General features: G+C 39.7%; 2 protein-coding genes across 2 annotated transcripts; one reads left to right on the plus strand and one right to left on the minus strand.

The window, feature by feature from the left end:
- Positions 1–577: 577 nt before the first annotated feature.
- On the minus strand, positions 578–3,625 carry STRIT1 (small transmembrane regulator of ion transport 1). The gene is made up of 3 exons (XM_043875464.1): positions 3,475–3,625; positions 807–905; positions 578–709 (listed from the first exon to the last, which is right to left on the minus strand). The coding sequence occupies exons 1-2, from the start codon at positions 3,485–3,487 to the stop codon at positions 811–813; spliced, it is 108 nt and encodes a 35-aa protein (XP_043731399.1). The 5' UTR covers positions 3,488–3,625; the 3' UTR covers positions 578–709; positions 807–810.
- Positions 3,626–10,557: 6,932 nt separating this feature from the next.
- Positions 10,558–16,762, plus strand: LOC122675877 (TAF5-like RNA polymerase II p300/CBP-associated factor-associated factor 65 kDa subunit 5L). The gene is given in 4 exon segments (XM_043875031.1): positions 10,558–10,582; positions 10,763–10,907; positions 14,415–14,631; positions 14,633–16,762. Coding segments are annotated over 4 exon segments (1,401 nt in total). The 3' UTR covers positions 15,647–16,762.
- The last annotated feature ends 2,974 nt before the right edge of the window (positions 16,763–19,736 follow it).

Below are 19,736 nucleotides of genomic sequence, written 5' to 3' on the forward strand. Positions count from 1 at the left end.
CTTTTTCCAGGGTTTTGCTCTAATAGATAATGCTCTAATGGAGAGACTTGTGTATATATGGTTTTGTATTTTTACCAGTGTATCTGAGGAAACATCAGTATTCTTAGAAGAGGAATAGCTGGGTCAAAAGTTAAATACATATGTAATTCTGGTACTTGGATTGCTAAATACCCCCAAAAGTATCATATCATTTTGCATTTCTAAAAACAGTATACAAGAGTACTTATTTCCCCATAGCCTTACCAATATATATTGTCAAATATCTTCATATTTCCCATCTGACAGGTGAATAATGCCTCTTCCGTACAGAGTTAATTACATTTCTCTTATTATGTAAGAGTTTTAAGGGACAAAGTTTACATTTACATTTTGTTTTCTATGAACTCTCTCTCTTACTTCTAGCTCATTTCTTTTACGTTTAATTTATCTAATGTTTTCCTAGTGCTTATGCATTTTAAGTCATAGGAACATTTTTCTTACTCTTAGGTGATAAAGAAATTCATCTATATTTTCCTATAGTTCTTATTTGTACCCAGAATTTTTAAATATGTTTCTGAAGAGATTCTTAGGTTCAAAGTAACAGTTCACAAATGCAAGTTTATAAACTGATGTCAAACATTGCAGTTATTTACATGAGAAACATTTAATAATCTGTCATTTCATGCTTTTCTTAATTCTTCTAAATGATGTCAATCTGAAGTCTTCTGGCCTGCATGATAAAATGTTCTATTAGTAAAACAAGTAAGATTATTCCTGGAGTAATGTATACTCTTCATGAATAAACATTCAATAATTGAAAACTTTACCTTTCTAAGAGAAGACAACATAAACCATTACGATGCATCCCACAATCCAGCCAATTAAGAGAAGAATAGGGACCAGAAAGCGAGATAATGTAGCCTCTGCTAAAAAACAAGAGAAATCAGATTAGAACAGTCATGTTGGTATTAAATCTTCTGAATTAAGAGGATAAGAGGAAATCTGATATAATATCAAGGGAAAAAATACACTCTCTAATGACACCCATACATGATTATTATTTTCTTTTCTACAAAGGGTACTTGTGACTCAGCCGGGTATTTGAAAGAGAAGTGTGTGTGTGAAAGCCACCTGGTGGCTCAGATGGTAAAGAATCTGCCTGCAACGCAGGAGAGTGGGGTTCAATCCCTGGGTTGGGAAGATCCCCTAGGGAAGGGAAAGGCTGCGCCCTCTAGTGTTCTGGCCTGGAGAATCCCATGGACAGAGGACTGTGTTCAAACCATATGTCTTCTTTTTACAGTTAGGTGACCTTGGGCAATCCTGAGCTTGAACTTCCCAATTTGTAAAATACAGAGAGTGAAACTCATGATATCCACCTCCAGGAATTGTTCTAAGAATCAAATGACATTGAGTAAGTGCCAAGACTTTGTAAACTCTAACCACCCTGTGTGTGTTTTCTGTATACAGAACACATTCCTGCATTTGTTCAGCAACAGAGACCAGCTGTTTACACAGAAACCCTGAAAAGTGAGGTCATTCCTACTAAATAATCATAAAGTAGGGAAAGGTGTTGAAAACTGTTCTTTATCATTGGAAAAGAAAGCATTACACCTTACGTAATCATGTAATCACTCCTGAACAGAGCAAAGACCCCTATTTTTTCAACTGGTTCAGTATAGCAACCAACACTGATCCAACACACATATAGAAGACAAAAGTATAACAACTCCTCTTGTGTTTCCTACTTATACCCTTACCTGTAAAAAGGCAACTTATAAAAGTATTTTTTCACCGCATCTCAATCTTATTTTAGACACCACACAAAATAGTTCAAAACGCAGAAAGGCATCATATAGAATAGTGCCCTGTGTTAAACGCTCAGATATATTCTTAACTAAAAGCACAATTAGATTTTGTGCAATTAGCTAACAAAGGAAATGCATATTCTTAGCAACTGCATTCCTACTACAATTTCCATCACTCTAAAAGTGAAGTTTTTTTATGCTGTTAAAATCATCAAGAAATGAGACACTTATAAAATTTGGAGACACAATAGCAAATCTCCTGAAATTAATGTGAATTTTAATAGCTTATGTTCCCAGAATTGTTGGAGTCTCTCAAATCTCACAAGTTCAACAGCTTTACTGAGGTCACTCAAGGTCACACCGTGACCTTGAACAAAGAATTAACCACAACAATGTGAAATTTTTCTCTTTACCTGCCATGTGGCATTGCCTTAAGGATAAAGGGAACATTATTATATGCTCTTTGCTCTCATTTGGATAAAAGGCTTTTTATGAATTAAGGTACCATTACACTGGAAGTCACAATAATTTTTTTGAACTGTTTCTATATTGATTTAGTATTTTTTCCTGGCTTCAAGGAACTTAGAATTAATACCAATATTTTAACTGAGCATTTGTATTTTATGCAAGCATATTTTAATACAATTCTAAAATGTACATATATACCACTACTTTTAGCACTTTGTAGTATCTCATTATTTATTATTCCTTGAAAAAAACAATTGTGCTTTTAAATACTCAGAGCATACCTGCATTTGTCTTCTGTTAACACTAGTACTTTAAGTTTTCTTATAATCTGTAGCATTGGTTCAGAATATATAGGAACATAACACTTGCATATGTCACTTACATCAATAGTACAAATAAGCACAAAATCTCTTTTTAAATATGAAGAATAATTTCAAAATGCTTCTCTCCGATCCTGAGCATGCCCAAGCAGGTAGACTCATACGTATTAAGAACACTGTGCTCTGGGATAAGGCTATCCAGGTTTAAAATCTGGTGGCACCACGCTCTTGCATATGATTACAAGCAAGTTACTAAATTTTGTTATGCCTTAGTTTCCTTATCTGTAAAATGAAATGGTGATATGAGATTGTTGTCAGGTTTAAAAGCATTAATTTCCATAGACATTTAAAGCTTTCTTGGACACAGTATATATATTCAGCCCATCTTATTATTTTTCTTAGATATAAAAAACATTTAAAAATCAGAAGAAAAGAAATTCAGATGTGAAGCATCTTAGAAATGACTAAGCCTATTTTATTTATTTTTGACAGTCAGAAAACAGTCACAGAACAGTAGAGGGATTTCCCCAAATTCACATGGCCATTTAGTGGCACATCCAACACACAATTAAAATATCCTTAATTCTAGCCCAGCGTACCACCGTACTTCAAATTCAAATCCAGTGCAACACTGCAGAATAACCTGCTTCTAACTCAATTTTCAAAACAAGCGTGAACAAATTAAACTCTTGTTTCTTTGAACCTTTCAAAGTTACTCATTTAATGTATAGATATGGTCCATAAATTGCATATCTAATGCATTTTTGCAGTCACACTAACATAATGTGGTTAATGCTCCTTTAGAAGTGATACCATGCTCTTCAGAATAACAGGGAAACAGAAAATAAACCTGGGAGCCTGAAATGTTTTTTGCCAAGAAGGTTGGATGCCTTAAATCTTACCTTTCTCAGCCATTCTTCCTGTTGTTGGGTGGGCTAGTCAGGGCCACGCTTACCTCTTTGTTATTGTTATCCAGTGTCTCTTTGAACTTTAAATAGATATGTGAAGAGTGTGGCAGCTGCCGGACTCCTGGCTGCCAACTCTCTGGGTGATGTAAGGCCCTGGAAAGCAGAACTCCTCTTTTTCTTTATCCAGTTATTGTGGAGGAAACAAGGGACTACAGGATCTAAAGTTAAACTGAATAATCCTAACTCAGAGATATGCAGATTTTTTACTCACTCAATGCCTCAGACAACATGAAGGAACTCTCCAGGGAAGTGGGTGTACAGAGGAAAGATGACATTGCATTTAGACAAGTCCTATTAAAGAAGAAGGGTGCTATGATGGAGGGAAAGGACTTTGAAGTTGGAGAGACCTGGCTTCAAATTCCAATTGCTATTTCTGTAATAAATGAAAGTAGCTTAACTGAGCATCTGCCTCTTTAGTTTTAAAATGAACATACTAATACCTACCCAAGGAAGAAGTGTCAAAAAGATGAAAAAGCTATATAAAATTTAGACAATTCTTTATTACATTACAGAATGCAAAAGATAAAATAAATGGTGCCCCTTCCTATGAACCAATCTAAAAACAGAAAATTGTAATATAAATGTCCTAGAAATGAAAACAATAAAAAATTGTGGTATAGCCTAGAGTTTTCAGAGAGCAGTCATAATCTTGTTTTTATTACCAATGTATAAAAATGAGACATTCCATTTTTCAAGTCCTACCTGGTTTATGTAACATGACCTAGACTATGCTCTAGATTCTCATTGGAGTAACTTTTGGGTCTGGATGGAAAAGTTTTGCAAAATGACCTTTAACTGACTGAAAAAATCCAGCACAAGACTGAGTGTCCTCCTCTAAAGACAGACTTACCTGATCTGATCCACCTTCAGAGTTCCAAGAGTAATGTTTCCTGCAAACGACCATGTCTTATCACTGATCAAAAACCCACCAATGGTTCTCCATCTCCTAGACAATAAAAAGCAGATTTCTTGTTAAGATCCCTAAAAAATTGCACCCCTCTAATTTCCCATTTGCAGTGATGCTTCAGCCACACTGAACTTGCTACTGTATGAATCCAGGATGCTACCCACCCACACAGGCAAGAATAACCTATGAATTTCTACCTACAGATTAGAGTGTGCAGCCAAAAAACCTGGTAAGTTTACTGCATGTTTAATATCACTTAAGCCAAGCTGTCATCACCCTTCAATTTAATATTGAAAAAATGACTGGCTTTACCAGATAAGAAGAGAGGTTATGTAACAAAATGCCTGGTAAAGTCAGGAGGTGTTTTCCCAATATTAAATAGCTATATATTGAACAAAACTTAATTGAGGGCAAGATAGACAGAAAAAGAAGAAAAATGTAATGATCGAGCTCATTAAAAGCTGAAAACTTTAAATAAATAGGCTCAAATGAACACTCTTAAAAAAAAAATATTCAAAAGAAACAGTAAAGTACCGTCCATAGAACAAACAAAGATACACATGTATTAGGGTAAAATAATCTGCCTGAAATGGATAAAAATAGAATGTATGAAAGTATATACATTAAAAATAGTTATTTCCATGTCAGATGTCTTAATATACCACATTAGAAAAGAGTTTAACATTATCGCACAAATCTTGATTCTGAGAGTGGATTACTTTACAACTCATTTTTCTTTAGTTTTCTGAGTGAAGGAGTGATAGTCGCTCAGTTGTGTCTGACTCTTTGTAACCCCATAGTCTGCAGGCTGCCAGTCTCCTTGGTCCATGGAATTTTCCAAGCAAGAATACTGGAGTGGGCTGCCATTTCCCGGGGGATCTTCCCAACCCAGGGATCGAACATCATGGGTCTCCTACATTGCAGGCAGATTCTTTACCCTCTGAGCCACCAAGGAAGCCTACTATTAAGAAACATTTCTAAGTATAAAGACAGGTCAATTTATAAAGTATCAGCAGATACATGCTTGACTTCATCTTATAATCTATAGGCAATATATTAGACCCAGGGATTGAACCCAGGTCTCCTGCATTGCAGGTGGATTCTTTACCATCTGACCCACCAGGGAAGCTAGTTTTCTATAGAGAGAGGGAAAAAAAGAAAAACTAATTCAATGAACATGAATTGCCCAGATCTCAGAGAAAGGTTCAATCTAAAATCTCATTTCCTTGGTATCAGTTTTTTTTAAAGTTTTATAATATTTATTCAGGAAAAAATGTTTTATTCATTATTAGACTAGTTTTGCTTTAAACTCATAAACCCAAGGGCCTATATTTGACCATTTTCTCATCATCTTCTTAGGGCATATCACCTAGGTATATAGGTACATTTTCTATTTTTAATTTGCAAGTTTTCTTGAGTATTTAGACCTTAGTTCCTTTATTATCAAGGTGACATTAGTTTCTTCTAGGGTATTTAAGCTAAAAAATTTTCAAATACATGGTTCCTTATTCAAAAGAAGTCAGAATTCTTCACTTTTCAAACAATTTTTTTATATCCAGAATTATAGTAGATATTCTAGGTCAGTATTATAGATCTGCATATGGACAAATTTCTATAAAGACACAAACTTCAAAAAGGAATAGCATATTTGAATAGACTTATAAAAAGTAAAGAAGTTGAAGTCATAATAAAATGTCCCACAAACAAAAATCCTAGAACAGATGGCTTCACTGGTGAATACTACCAAACTTGCAGAGTTAATATTAACACTTAAAAACTCTTTGCAAGCATAGAAGGGGAAGGAAGACTTCCCAACTCACCCTATGTTGCCAGTGTCACCCTAAAACCAAAACCAAAGATCTTACAAGAACATTACAGACCCAATCTTGCCAATGAAAGTAGGTGCAAAAGCTCCAGCAATAAACCAACAAACAATATCCAGTAGCATAAAAATTATACACCATGATCAAGTAGGGTTTATTTCAGGAATATGTAGTCAATATAACTTTCAATTACCAGCTAATATTATATACCACATTAATAGAATAACAAAAACCACATGATCATCTCAGTAGATGCAGAAAAACATTTGCTAAAAACCAAATACTATCTCAAGATAAAACCACTCAATAAATGAATTAGAAATAAATTCTCCTCCACTTTATGAAGGGAAGCTATCAATATAAAAATCCCATTGCTGGGAGTGGGATGAACTGGGAGACAGGGATTGACGTATATACAGTACTATGTATAAAATAGGTAACTAATGAGAACTTACTGTATAGCACAGGGAACTCTACTCAATGCTATGTGCTGACCTAAATGGAAAGGAAATCCAAAAAAGAGCCATATGTACCCATATAGTTGATTCACTTAGTTGTATAGCAGAAACTAACACAACATTTCAAAGTAATTATACTTCAATAAAAACATAAAGTATATCTTTAAAAAAACACTGCTACCATCATACTTAAATGTGAAAGACTAGATGCTCCCCCCTACCCAACATCATAAATTTAACCAAAGATATACAAGATCTGTAACTGAAGACAGACAAAATATTGCCAAGGAATATTTAAAGAAGATCTAAATAAGTGGATCAAGAGGGAAGAAAGAAAGAAAGTGAAGTTGCTCAGTTGTGTCTGACTCTGTAACCCCATGGACTATAGCCTACCAGGCTCCTCCGTCCATGGAATTTTCCAGGCAAGAAGTACTGGAGTGGGTTGCCATTTAAGGGACATATGTATACCCATGGCTGATCTATGTTGATGTATGGCAAAACCAACACAATGTTGTAATTATCTTTTTCAATTTAAAAGGAAAAAAAAGTGGAAAGACATTCCATTGTGTCTTTTAATCTATCCTATAGATTAAAACACTTGATAATGTTAAGGATGGCAATACTACCAGAAGCAATCTACAGATTCAATGTCTTTCTGGGCTTCTCTGGTGGCTCAGTCAGTAAAGAATCTGCCTGCAATGTGAGAGGACCTGGGTTGGATCCCTGGGTTGGGAAGATCCCCTGGAGGAGGGCATGGCAACCCACTCCAGTATTCTTACCTGGAGAATCCCTATGGACAGAGGACCCTGGCAGGGCTGCAGTCCATGGGATCACAAAAAGTCAGACATGACCAAGTGACTAAGCACATATAATGTATTTCTATCAAAATACCAATGACTTGTTGCTTTTTTGTTGTTTTTTTTTTTTTAGAAATGGAAAACCTCACCTTAAAATTCATACAGAATTGCAAGGGACCCTGAGTAATCAAAACATTCTTGAAGAGGAAAACAATGTTGGAGAACTCACATTTAACTGACAAAACTTGCTACAAAGTTACAGTTGTCAAGAATGTGTGGTACAGGTGTAAGGACAGACATGTAGATCAATGGAATAGACTTAAGAGTTCAGAAATAAACCCAAATACTTACAGTTAGTTGATTTTCAGTGGGGCTGCCAAGGCAAAATATTAGGGAAAGAACAGTCTTTTCAACAAAGTGTGCTGGGACAACTAGTTTTAAATATGCAAAAGTATGATGGTCTCCCTATCTCATAACATATTCAAAAATTAACTCAAAATGCACCAAAGACCAAAATGTTAGATCTAAAACTATAAAATCAGAAGAAAACAGGGATGAAACAAGCAACTATTTCTTGGGTATAACACCTAAGTAGAAACAATCAAAGGGGAAAAATAGATAAGTTGACCTTCATCCATATTTAAGACTTTTGTACATCAAAGAACACCATCAAGAAAGTAATAAAGCCATCTTTGGAATGGAAAAAATATTGCAAATCATACATCTGATAATGCTTTGGTATCTATAATACAATAATTTAGAAAAACCAATTTTTAAATGGGCAAAGAATTTAAATAGAACTTTATCCAAAGAAGATATACAAGTGGCCAATAAACACATGAAAACATACCTAAAACACTAGTCATTAGGGAGATACAAATCAAGACCATAATGAGCTACCACTTCACCTCCACTGAGATGAGTATAATAAAAAAAGACAATAACAAATACTGGCAAAAATGTGGAGAAACAAGAGCCTAGTGATGCTGGTGGGAATGTAAAATGGTACAGTCACCTTGAAAACCAATTTTGCATTTCCTCATGTTAAGTATGGAATTAACCTTAAGACCCAGCCATTTCATCCTTATATGTATACCAAAGAGAATTAAAAACAGGTGTTTGAACAAATACTGTGCACAAAAGTTTATAACAGCATTATCAAACAGTCAAAAAGTAGAAATAAACTGACAAATAAGCTAAATATGTTATAGCCATAAATTGTGATGTTGTGCGCAATGAAAAGGATTGAAGTTCTGTTATGTGCTGAAACACGTCTGAACCTTGAAAATATTATCTTAAATGAAAGAAGCCATATTCTATTATGTGATTTCATTTTATGAAATATCCAGAACAGGCAAATCTATGGGGACAGAAAGTGGATCAGTGGTTACTTGGCAATGAGGGAGAAGAAAATGTGGAGTGATTGCCAAGAGCTATGATGTTTCTTTGAGGAGTGAGGACAATATTCTGGAATTAGGTAGTGGTGGTGGTTGTACAACCTTATGGATATACTAAAATCACTGAATTGCATACTTTGAAAGAGTGAATTTTATGGTATGTGAATCATATCTTAATTTTTTAAAGTTCAAATTGGTTCTTGAAACAAGAAAGATTTAGAGAAGAACCCCCAGACCTGCAAGGTGTAAATGGGAAAGGGAGACAGAACAGGATTCGGAGAAATGCCAGGCAAAATAGCAACAAAGTTGAAATTTTTGTTTATTTATTTATTTATTTTTTAATTGAAGGATAGTTGCTTTATAGAATTTTGTTGTTTTCTGTCAGACCTCAACATGAATCAGCAATAGGTATACATAAATTCCCTCCCTTCTGAACCTCCCTTCCATCTCCCTCCCCATCCCACCCCTCTAGGTTGACACAGAGCCCCTGTTTGAGTTTCCTGAGCCAGACAGCAAATTCCCGTCGGCTCTCTATTTTACACACGGGAATGTAAGTTTCCATGTTACTCTTTCCACACATCGCACCCTCTCCTCCCCTCTCCGCATGTCCATAAATCTACTCTCTCTGTTTCTCCACTGCTGCTCTGTAAATAAATTCTTCATTACCATTTTTCTAGATTCCATATATGTGTTTAGTTCAGTCACTCAGTCGTGTCCAACTCTTTGCAATCCCATGAAACACAGCATGCCAGGCCTCCCTGCCCATCACCAACTCCCAGAGTTTACCCAGACCCATGTCCATTGAGTTGGTGATGCCATCCAACCATCTCATCCTCTGTCGTCCCCTTCTCCTCCTGCCCTCAATCTTTCCCAGCATCAGGGTCTTTTCAAGTGAGTCAGCTCTTCGCATCAGCTGGCCTAAGTATTGGAGTTTCAGCTTCAGCATCAGTTCTTCCAATGTACACCCAGGACTGATCTGCTTTAGGATGGACAGGTTGGATCTCCTTGCAGTCCAAGGGACTCTCAACAGTCTTCTCCAACACCACAGTTCAAAAGCATCAGCGCTCAGCTTTTTTTATAGTCCAACTCTCACATCCATACTTGACCACTGGAAAAACCATAGCCTTGACTAGACGGACCTTTGTTGGCAAAGTAATGTCTCTGCTTTCTAATATGCTGTCTAGGTTTGTCATAACTTTCCTTCCAAGGAGTAAGCGTTTTTAAACAAGGGGTTAAAAGGTGGTCATGTATGGATGTGAGAGTTGGACTGTGAAGAAAGCTGAGCACCGAAGAATTACAAATTTTCATTTGGCTTCAGCCTGCCTCTCTCCATTGAAACAATTTATCTTGAAGACCACTAAGATCTAAGATCATGTGACTTCTGTGTTGCTAAAGTCAATGAAAATTTTTTAGTCCTGATCTCACTTACCTGATGACCTCTTGGTATCACTTGACACCACCAATTACTTTAACCTCCTTGAAATCCTCTCTTCTCTTGGCTTCTTGGCATCAGACTCTTCTGACTTTTCCCATTTTTGACTGTTCATTCTTAGCCTTGTGGGTTTATCCTCATCTACCTACACAATAATAAATAATGGCTCCTTGATAAAAATATCAGAATTGAGCTTTCATGACATGGAAGATGAATTGGAGAGAGCTGGTAAGTGAGATCTGTCATGTATATTTACAGAGCCTGAGACTTCCTCCCAGGGCGAGCTTACCAGGCATGCAACCTGTATAGTCACTTAGGACTCCAAGCTGAGAGGAACCTCATGTTTGTTTTAATACTCTCTGCTCTCAGTGCCTTGTAATTCTTAATAATTTTATCTTTGAACTTCAGCTTTGTCAGCAGTGCTGGAACGGTGGAGCGTGCACACAGCAGTCGGGGGTGTGCAAGCTCAGGCGCCAAGCACTGCAAACTGCGTCCACAGGGCAGTCAGTCCTGGGTGCACATCAGGGCCTTGGATGGTCCAGAGATGCAGAGGGTAAGGATGAGGAACCAGGCCGGGACCTGGGCACAGGATACCAGTGGGAATGGCAGCAGGCATGCCCGGATGAACTGCTGGTGGATAAGTGGACAGTTTCAACAGTAAACTGTGAAATCTGTTTTCAAAAGTGCTACAACCTTGCAAGACAAAATATTCACAGGTTTCGAAATAGAAATTAAATGTAAAGATTGCTGTGTTCAATGAAAAATGACAATATTTTCACAGGAAGCTCTGGATGAACCAAATACTAAGAAGAGGACAAAGTTTTTTTCTTATAAATGAAGATAAGACAATAGGATGCATAACAGACATTTTGAAATACATACAAATCGTAAAGCTACTTTTGATTTCTTGCACAACTTCCATAAATTACCAAAGATGTCAGAAGAAATACTGAAATGCCATTGTATAAATATACATTTAAAGTGAAATTCAGACTTACACAGAATTGATTTGTATGGAGAGTTAAATCTTTCTCTAGAAAAAGAATAATCAGCTCCAGATGTATTAAAATTTATGTTTTGATGGGTTTTTATATAAATTTATCAGAAATGTGTCCTAATACTGTCACCGCCTATCAAATACTCTTCATATTCTCCAGTAACAGTTACATCGGCAGAAAGATATTTTTTAAAATTATAAAAAATTATTTGCAATCTTGCATTTGTCAAGAGTGACTAACATTGCTGTCAATTTTATAGTAAATGGAATTGCTTAAAATATAAATTCTGATGATCGAATGTATAATTTGCAGAAAAGTGAGTTAAAATATCTTATGGTCAATAAAGATATGAAATTATTAAAGTGTTACTATATATTACATAAAATTATGGCACCTGAAATAGTTTTTGCAGTTTATAAGTTTATGCTAATACTCATATGTCACAACTACACCTTTACACTTAATGTCATCAAATATTTTTAAAGGAAAACATTTCATAGCACATTTAATGCCACTCGCTAATTTTTTGAACAGCATTTCTGAATTTTCATCTTGCACTGGGCCCTCCAGATCTTGTCGTCAGCCCCGATTCTTTCCCTAAGGAAAAGAGACAATGGGGTAGCAAGAAGGCAGGGCCTTCCACATCTCTTTCTTTCTCGTTTCCTGTAACCAGAGTGTTCTCTGTGCTTACAAAGCTTAGATACCTCCTGTCTGGTGCAATCACACATAGAGGAAGACACAAGCTAACATACAGAAAAGTGAAGTGACTTTTCTATTTTTCCTAACTTTAGGGTCAGCCTCCTGACTCCCAACCTCTAACCTTCATGCTATTTTCCTGGTATTCATGACTCATTCTGGTGACATGAAATGTTCAGGGATTACATGAGAGCCCCTTTTCTGGGAACCCAGTTTGGAAACCCCCTATGATTAGCCTACTTCAAATGTAAAACAAGAAAGAAGGTTGGCAAGGAGAATGCCCAAATATGAGCAACTATTTATCTATTTCTTATTCCAAGAGACATTCCCTAAACTTCAAGTCACTGATACCAAGATCCCTACCTTGCAAAGCAGTTTATAGAATATGCTCCCTGCCTAAAACTGTTTCTCAAATGTTTTAAAATAGATACAGACAGAAGTAAAAAAAAATTAGGTGCCATTTAAGTGCCATTTTTTAAATTGGAGTATGGTTATTACTTAAAATAATATATTGGCTTCAGGTATATGACAGTGGTTCAATATTTTTATAGACTATACTCCATATATAGTTATTATAATACATTGGCTATATTCCCTGGGCCATACATTGCTTCTTTGTACTCAAGGGATTACTATCCAAAATAGATAATGAACTCATACAACTCAATATTCAAAAAAAAAAAAGACTGATTTAAAAATGGGCTGCAATAAATCCACGTACCTATGGACACCTTATCTTTGACAAAGGAGGCAAGGATATACAATGGAAAAAAGACAACCTCTTTAACAAGTGGTGCTGGGAAAACTGGTCAACCACTTGTAAAAGAATGAAACTAGAACACTTTCTAACACCATACACAAAAATAAACTCAAAATGGATTAAAGATCTAAATGGAATACGAGAAACTATAAAACTCCTAGAGGAGAACATAGGCAAAACACTCTCTGACATAAATCACAGCAAGATCCTCTATGACCCACCTCCCAGAATATTGGAAATAAAAGCAAAAATAAACAAATGGGACCTAATGAAACTTAAAAGCTTTTGCACAACAAAGGAAACTACAAGCAAGATGAAAAGACAGCCTTCAGATTGGGAGAAAATAATAGCAAATGAAGAAACAGACAAAGGATTAATCTCAAAAATATACAAGCAACTCCTGCAGCTCAATTCCAGAAAAATAAATGACCCAATCAAAAAGTGGGCCAAAGAACTAAACAGACATTTCTCCAAAGAAGAAATACAAATGGCTAACAAACACATGAAAAGATGTTCAACATCACTCATTATCAGAGAAATGCAAATCAAAACCACAATGAGGTACCATTACACACTAGTCAGAATGGCTGCTATCCAAAAGTCTACAAGCAATAAATGCTGGAGAGGGTGTGGAGAAAAGGGAACCCTCTTACACTCTTGGTAGGAATGCAAACTAGTACAGCCGCTATAGAGAACAGTGTGGAGATTTCTTAAAAAACTGGAAATAGAACTGCCATATGACCCAGCAATCCCACTTCTGGGCATACACACTGAGGAAACCAGATCTGAAAGAGACACGTGCACCCCAATGTTCATCGCAGCACTGTTTATAATAGCCAGGACATGGAAGCAACCTAGATGCCCATCAGCAAATGAATGGATAAGGAAGCTATGGTACATACACACTATGGAATATTACTCAGCCATTAAAAAGAGTTCATTTGAATCAGTTCTAATGAGATGGATGAAACTGGAGCCCATTATACAGAGTGAAGTAAGCCAGAAAGATAAACACCAAAACAGTATACTAACACATACATATGGAATTTAAAAAGATGGTAATGATAACCCTATATGGAGGACAGAAAAAGAGACACAGATGCACAGAACACACTTTTGGACTCTGTGGGAGAAGGCGAGGGGGTGATGATCTGAGAGAATAGCATTGAAACATGTATATTATCAAGTGTGAAACAGATCGCCAGCCCAGGTTGGATGCATGAGACAAGTACTCAGGGCTGGTGCACTGGGAAGACCCAGAGGGATGGGATGGGAGGGAGGTGGGAGGGGGGTTCAGGATGGGGAACACATGTAAATCCATGGCTGATTCATGCCAATGTATGGCAAAAACCACTACAATATTGTAAACTAATTAGCCTCCAAATAATAAAAATAAATGAAAAAATTAAAATAAATTAATAAAATAAAAAATAAAAAACTATTGCCCCCCCCCCAAAAAAAAAAAAAATGGGCTGCAGAAGTATCAGGCATTTTTCCAAAAAAGACATAGATGACCAACAGACACATGAAAAGACGCTCAATGTCATTCTTACTGCCGTGTTCATGTTCCTGAGATCTGTGGTCTCAGCAGTCTCCACTAATGTAGAAACAAAAAGTGCTATTACCTGTGCAGGGTCCTCGCCTGGCACATCCACCTGGACGTGCAGCCCGCCAAGAGGACGGACTACCAGCTCTACGCCAGCGGGGGCTCTTCCCGCGGCGAGGGCGGTGGCCTGGAGCCTGCCGACGTGCCAGCGCCCATCCTGCAGAATGAGGCCGCGCTGGAGCTCCTGCAGGAGAGCATCAAGCGCGTCAAGGACGGCCCCCCCCTCGCTCACCACCATCTGCTTCTACGCCTTCTACAACACAGAGCAGCTGCTGAACACTGCAGAGGTCTCCCCAGACGGCAAGCTGCTCGCGGCAGGCTTCGACAACTCCTGTATAAAACTGTGGAGTCTGCGCTCCAAAAAGTTAAAGTCAGAACCCCATCAAGTAGACGTGTCCCGCATCCACTTGGCTTGTGATATCCTAGAGGAGGAGGATGACGAGGACGACAACGTGGGCACGGAGATGAAGGTCCTGCGGGGACACTGCGGGCCAGTGTACAGCACCAGGTTCCTCGCAGACAGCTCAGGGCTGCTCTCCTGCTCCGAAGACATGTCCATCAGGTACTGGGACCTGGGCAGCTTCACCAACACCGTGCGGTACCAGGGCCACGCCTACCCCGTGTGGGACCTGGACATCAGCCCGCACAGCCTGTACTTTGCCAGTGTGTCCCACGACCGCACGGCCCGGCTCTGGTCGTTTGATCGGACGTACCCACAGCGAATCTACGCTGGGCACCTGGCAGACGTGGACTGCGTCAAGTTCCACCCCAATTCAAACTACTTAGCCACGGGCTCGAGCGACAAGACGGTGCGGCTGTGGAGCACCCAGCAGGGGAACTCGGTGAGGCTCTTCACGGGCCACCGCGGCCCTGTGCTCTCCCTGGCCTTTTCCCCCAACGGTAAGTACCTGGCATCCGCGGGCGAGGACCAGCGGCTGAAGCTGTGGGACCTGGCGTCCGGGACCCTCTACAAAGAGCTGCGGGGCCACACGGACAACATCACCAGCCTGACCTTCAGCCCGGACAGCAGCCTGATCGCGTCCGCGTCCGTGGAAAACTCTGTGCGCGTCTGGGACATCAGAAGCGCACACTGCAGCACCCCCGCGGACGGCTCGTCCAGCGAGCTCGTGGGCGTCTATACCGGCCAGATGAGCAATGTTCTGAGCGTGCAGTTTATGGCTTGCAACCTCCTGCTGGTGACCGGAATCACACAAGAAAGTCAGGAACATTGATTTGGATCTTTGATATGACAGACTGGGGCGTGTGAAGGGCTCCAGACGGCAAGTCTTAGGACAGACAGAATCCCTGACTGACTGTGAAGACTCCCCGTGTCCCCCCTTGCCCTGCCGATGTCCCGAACCCACCACTCTCCACTCAGCCCCCAGGTGTGGAAGCACAGGGCCAGGAAGGGTGGTGACGGGGAGCAAACGTGAGATAGGAATCACGGAGACCCCACTGTGTCCTCGTGTGGCCCCTCCCTATCTCTGGCGCCAAGGTGCCCTTGCCTCGCTGGGGCTGCACTTGACCTGAGGATGTTTGCCAGGCACCCTCCCCAGGAGCAGTGCCGCAGGGTCACCGGGTAGAAGGGACTCTCTCCAGATAGGAATGCGGGGGTGAGAATTAGGCAAGGGGGCAGGGTCATCCTGGCAAATGTTTTTCCTTTTCTGTGATTACAGAGAACCAGGACTGTTTATTATTGTTATTATAATTATTATTGAGAAGAGGAGACCTAGCACTGGCAGAGGGGGCTTCTCTGCTCTCATCTTTCAGGTTTTACTCCTGGCACTGGCTGTGACACTTGGAATTTTGAGGTTCAGGGAATTCAGAGAACTTGGTCGCACAGTGTGTTGGGAGAAAGGGAAATTTTCTGGGTGACAGTTGGACCACTCCAGCTGATATGTTTCTAGAAGTGGGTGGGCAGATTTTACTGAGAAAGTCTTGGGCTCTTGCAGCAATGGTGGGAAAGAAAGATTCTTTTTGTGGCTGCACTTCTATTAACAATTCTGTCCCCCAAAAGGTCGGACTGTGGTAAAGAAATGAAAATAATTAGAAGTGAAAAGTCAAAAGAAAGAATTAAAAAATGTTGAATTTCCAAATGATTCCGAGGTGTGGCTTTTTCCAGCATCTTTTCCTCCTGAGATCATCCCTCCCACCTGCTTTGCGATAGCAGTTTAACGAACAGTCTGTGAAACAAATCATAAGTACGAACACATGCATCGAAAACTATGCTCTGAGGATGAAGCGACTTCTAATTTGTGGGAAAAGGATTAAATATTTCTGTTTTCTGAAAAGAGTTATTTTGTATTTTGTTTTCTATTAAAATGTGTTTAGTTTCAAAAAAAAAAAAAGTGCTATTACTTCAGATTGATGTTTATTGATTGATTCAGATGGTTTTGCCATCCAGAGAACCCCTGTGCTTCAGAGATGCCTTGGCTATGAGAGAGAATTATCCACACAGACCTGATAGATTCCAACATTCTTTACGAATAAAAAACAAGTTACCATTACTGAATCATTACAAAGGGTTGACTACCAGGGCTGGTTCATACAGTGACAGGGGTTCAAATCTTTGCTCCTCTAACTGATATTGCAGGACCTGGGGGCAGGCTACTGTCAGAAGAATTCTCCAAACTCGGAAATAAAGCAAAGAAGTGGAGGCAGATTCTTTCAGTATCACAGGGGGACAAAGGATCACCCAAGGAGTGTCAAGACCTATACTTAGTTCGTCTCATTTTTACTATTGATTAAAGTTTCCATACATAAAAAATTTACTTGCTAACTTGTATTTTTTTGTCCAGTAGAGATATAAATAATTCCCATGCAATAAAACAGATAACCCCCCCAAATCAAGGGCCAGCTGAACATTAAATAGTTCTATGTCTAACTCTAGGGGCTCCCCTGGTGGGTCAGATGGTAAAGAATCTCCCTGCAATGCAGTAAACTGGGGTTCAATCCCTGGGTCAGGAAGATCCCCTGAAGAAGGAAATGGCAACTCACTCCAGCATTTTGCCTGGAGAATTCTATGGACAGAGGAGCCTGGTGGGCTACAGTCCGTGGGGTTGCAAAGAGTCAAACATGGCTGGGTGATTAACAGATCTTCTCATGTGTCTAACTCTGCAATTTTACCCTAACAATTCTTTAAGTTACCAACAAATACACTAGCTTCTTACAAGCCCTTTGAACTCATCACATCTGTTCCCCTCCTTAACTAATAAATTCAATAAAATATTTGATACCTTGCCCTTTTTATATTAGGGCTTCCCTGGTGGCTCAGATGGTAAGGAATCTGCCTGCACTGTGGGATACCCAGGTTTGACCCCTGGGTCAGGAAGATCCCCTGGAGAAGGGGATGCAACCCACTCCAATATTCTTGTCTGGAGAATCCCATGGACAGAGGAGCCTGGCAGGCTACAGTCCATGGGGTCGCAAAGAGTTGGATACAACTGAACAACTAACCCTTTCCCTTTCCTTTCCTTTTTATATTTGCCCATGAGTTCTGATTTTATCTTTTTGAAAATTACACTTTAGCACGATTAACTCTCTTGGCCTCAGTTTCTTATCTGTAAAATGAAGGTAAGACCTACAAGAATTGAGAGGTAGGGCAAGCCAGGCGCTTAGCACAGCACCTGTTGACAAGGAAATGTACATGAGACCTGGAGCTTTGGGCTTGAAGTCTGAGTTTCTAACGAAGGTATTAAGGCAGCTGGAATCGGGGGTGTGGTCCAGGCCCTCACTGGTTGGCTTCTGCTCCTTTCCTGAAAGACATATTACAAACTTGCCTGAAATGACTCTTCTGCGTCCATAATCACATTCTCTAAAATCTTAGTTGCTGACTCTCTGCTAATTATATACCTCAGACCTCATGGAAATAATGCCCACTGGGAACTACGTGTAAGAGCGGGGTGACCTTCATCACTGAAAGCTTTCCAGCGCTTGTTTCCAATAGGGCTCAGGAAGGCGAAAGGTTTAAAAAGCCCACAGTGTTGTCAACGAAGTACACTTAAACCAGAAGACAAGGAAGGATTTTCTCAGAAACTTTGCACTGGCATTTCCATATTTCAAATGGAAAGTTTTCGAGAGACAAAAGGGTGACATGAGATATAACATTTTCAATGAAGAAATGCAGAGCAGGTATAGTCCGCTGAAATCACATGCTGTACAATGTTTTAGCACCTCTCCCTCTCTGAGAGTTCTCAAATCTGTACTGTGCTCTGCGCTTAGTCGCTCAGTCGTATCTGACTCTCTGCGACCCCGTGAACTGCAGCCTGCCAGGCTCCTCTGTCCATGGGATTCTCCAGGCAAGTACACTGGAGTGGGTTGCTATGTCCTCCTCCAGGGGACCTTCCCAACCCAGAAATCGAACCCATGTCTCCCGCATTGCAGGCGAATTCTTTACCATCAGAGCCACCAGGGAAGCCCTGGAAGCTCAAAACTATAAGGTCCTCATATATTCAAATTTCTGATAATATATTTTCCACCAAAATGTATACACCCTTTCCCACTTCCACACTGCAACTAAAAAGAGCCCCGTTTTACCCATCAGATCTAAGCACGTCTTTACGGTTGAGGATGCCTGGCTGTTTCCATCTGGCAGCAAAGTGACAACTGCCAGGAGCTGGGCTGAGGTCCCTGGAAGCCCACTGTTTCCAAACCCTACGCAGAACAGCGGGACAATGCTCCTTCCAAAACATCCACTCCGTGCAGTCTTTGAGAAATATAAATATAGGGTTGAGTAGCGTCAAACCTCAGAAGACAAATGGTTAAATAACAGCACTTCATGAACTACCCAGAAGTCCTGAATAAACTGATATCACTCCTTTTAAGGTTAAAAAGAGCAACTTAACAAAAAACTGAAAGGAGTGAAAAGTCACCGTGCTAACAGCAGAGCCGTTCTGGGCCTGAACAACAGACACTCTGATACAGTGACGCCTTTTTCTCCTAGACTTTTAAATACGTGTAGCCCCTGGGGATCAGATCTCCCCTTGCTAACCCACACGGCTCCCGGCTGAAAAGCCTCTGCCCAGCAGAGAGCTCTCACCGGAAGTGGAGCCAACGTTCTGGGCAGCCTTACAGGTCAGGGCACCAGGAAACACTAGACTATCTGGGAGATTCACCCCAGGAGCAGCTCTGCTCCCCACAACCAACCCTTCCCGCTGCATTCTGGTTCTTGAAACTAGTACGGAGACAGAAGTCTTTCATTCTACAATGCAAGTTATGCTCTAAAGATCCTACTGTTTCCTTCGTGTATTCTAAATTTCTCTACACACTATACATGATGAAAATTTTAAGCTCATGTCAATGTTGAGATAATTTTACTAATTA

This window comes from Cervus elaphus, chromosome 19 (genome assembly GCF_910594005.1).
Source record: "Cervus elaphus chromosome 19, mCerEla1.1, whole genome shotgun sequence".
Taxonomy (NCBI): Eukaryota; Metazoa; Chordata; class Mammalia; order Artiodactyla; family Cervidae; genus Cervus; species Cervus elaphus.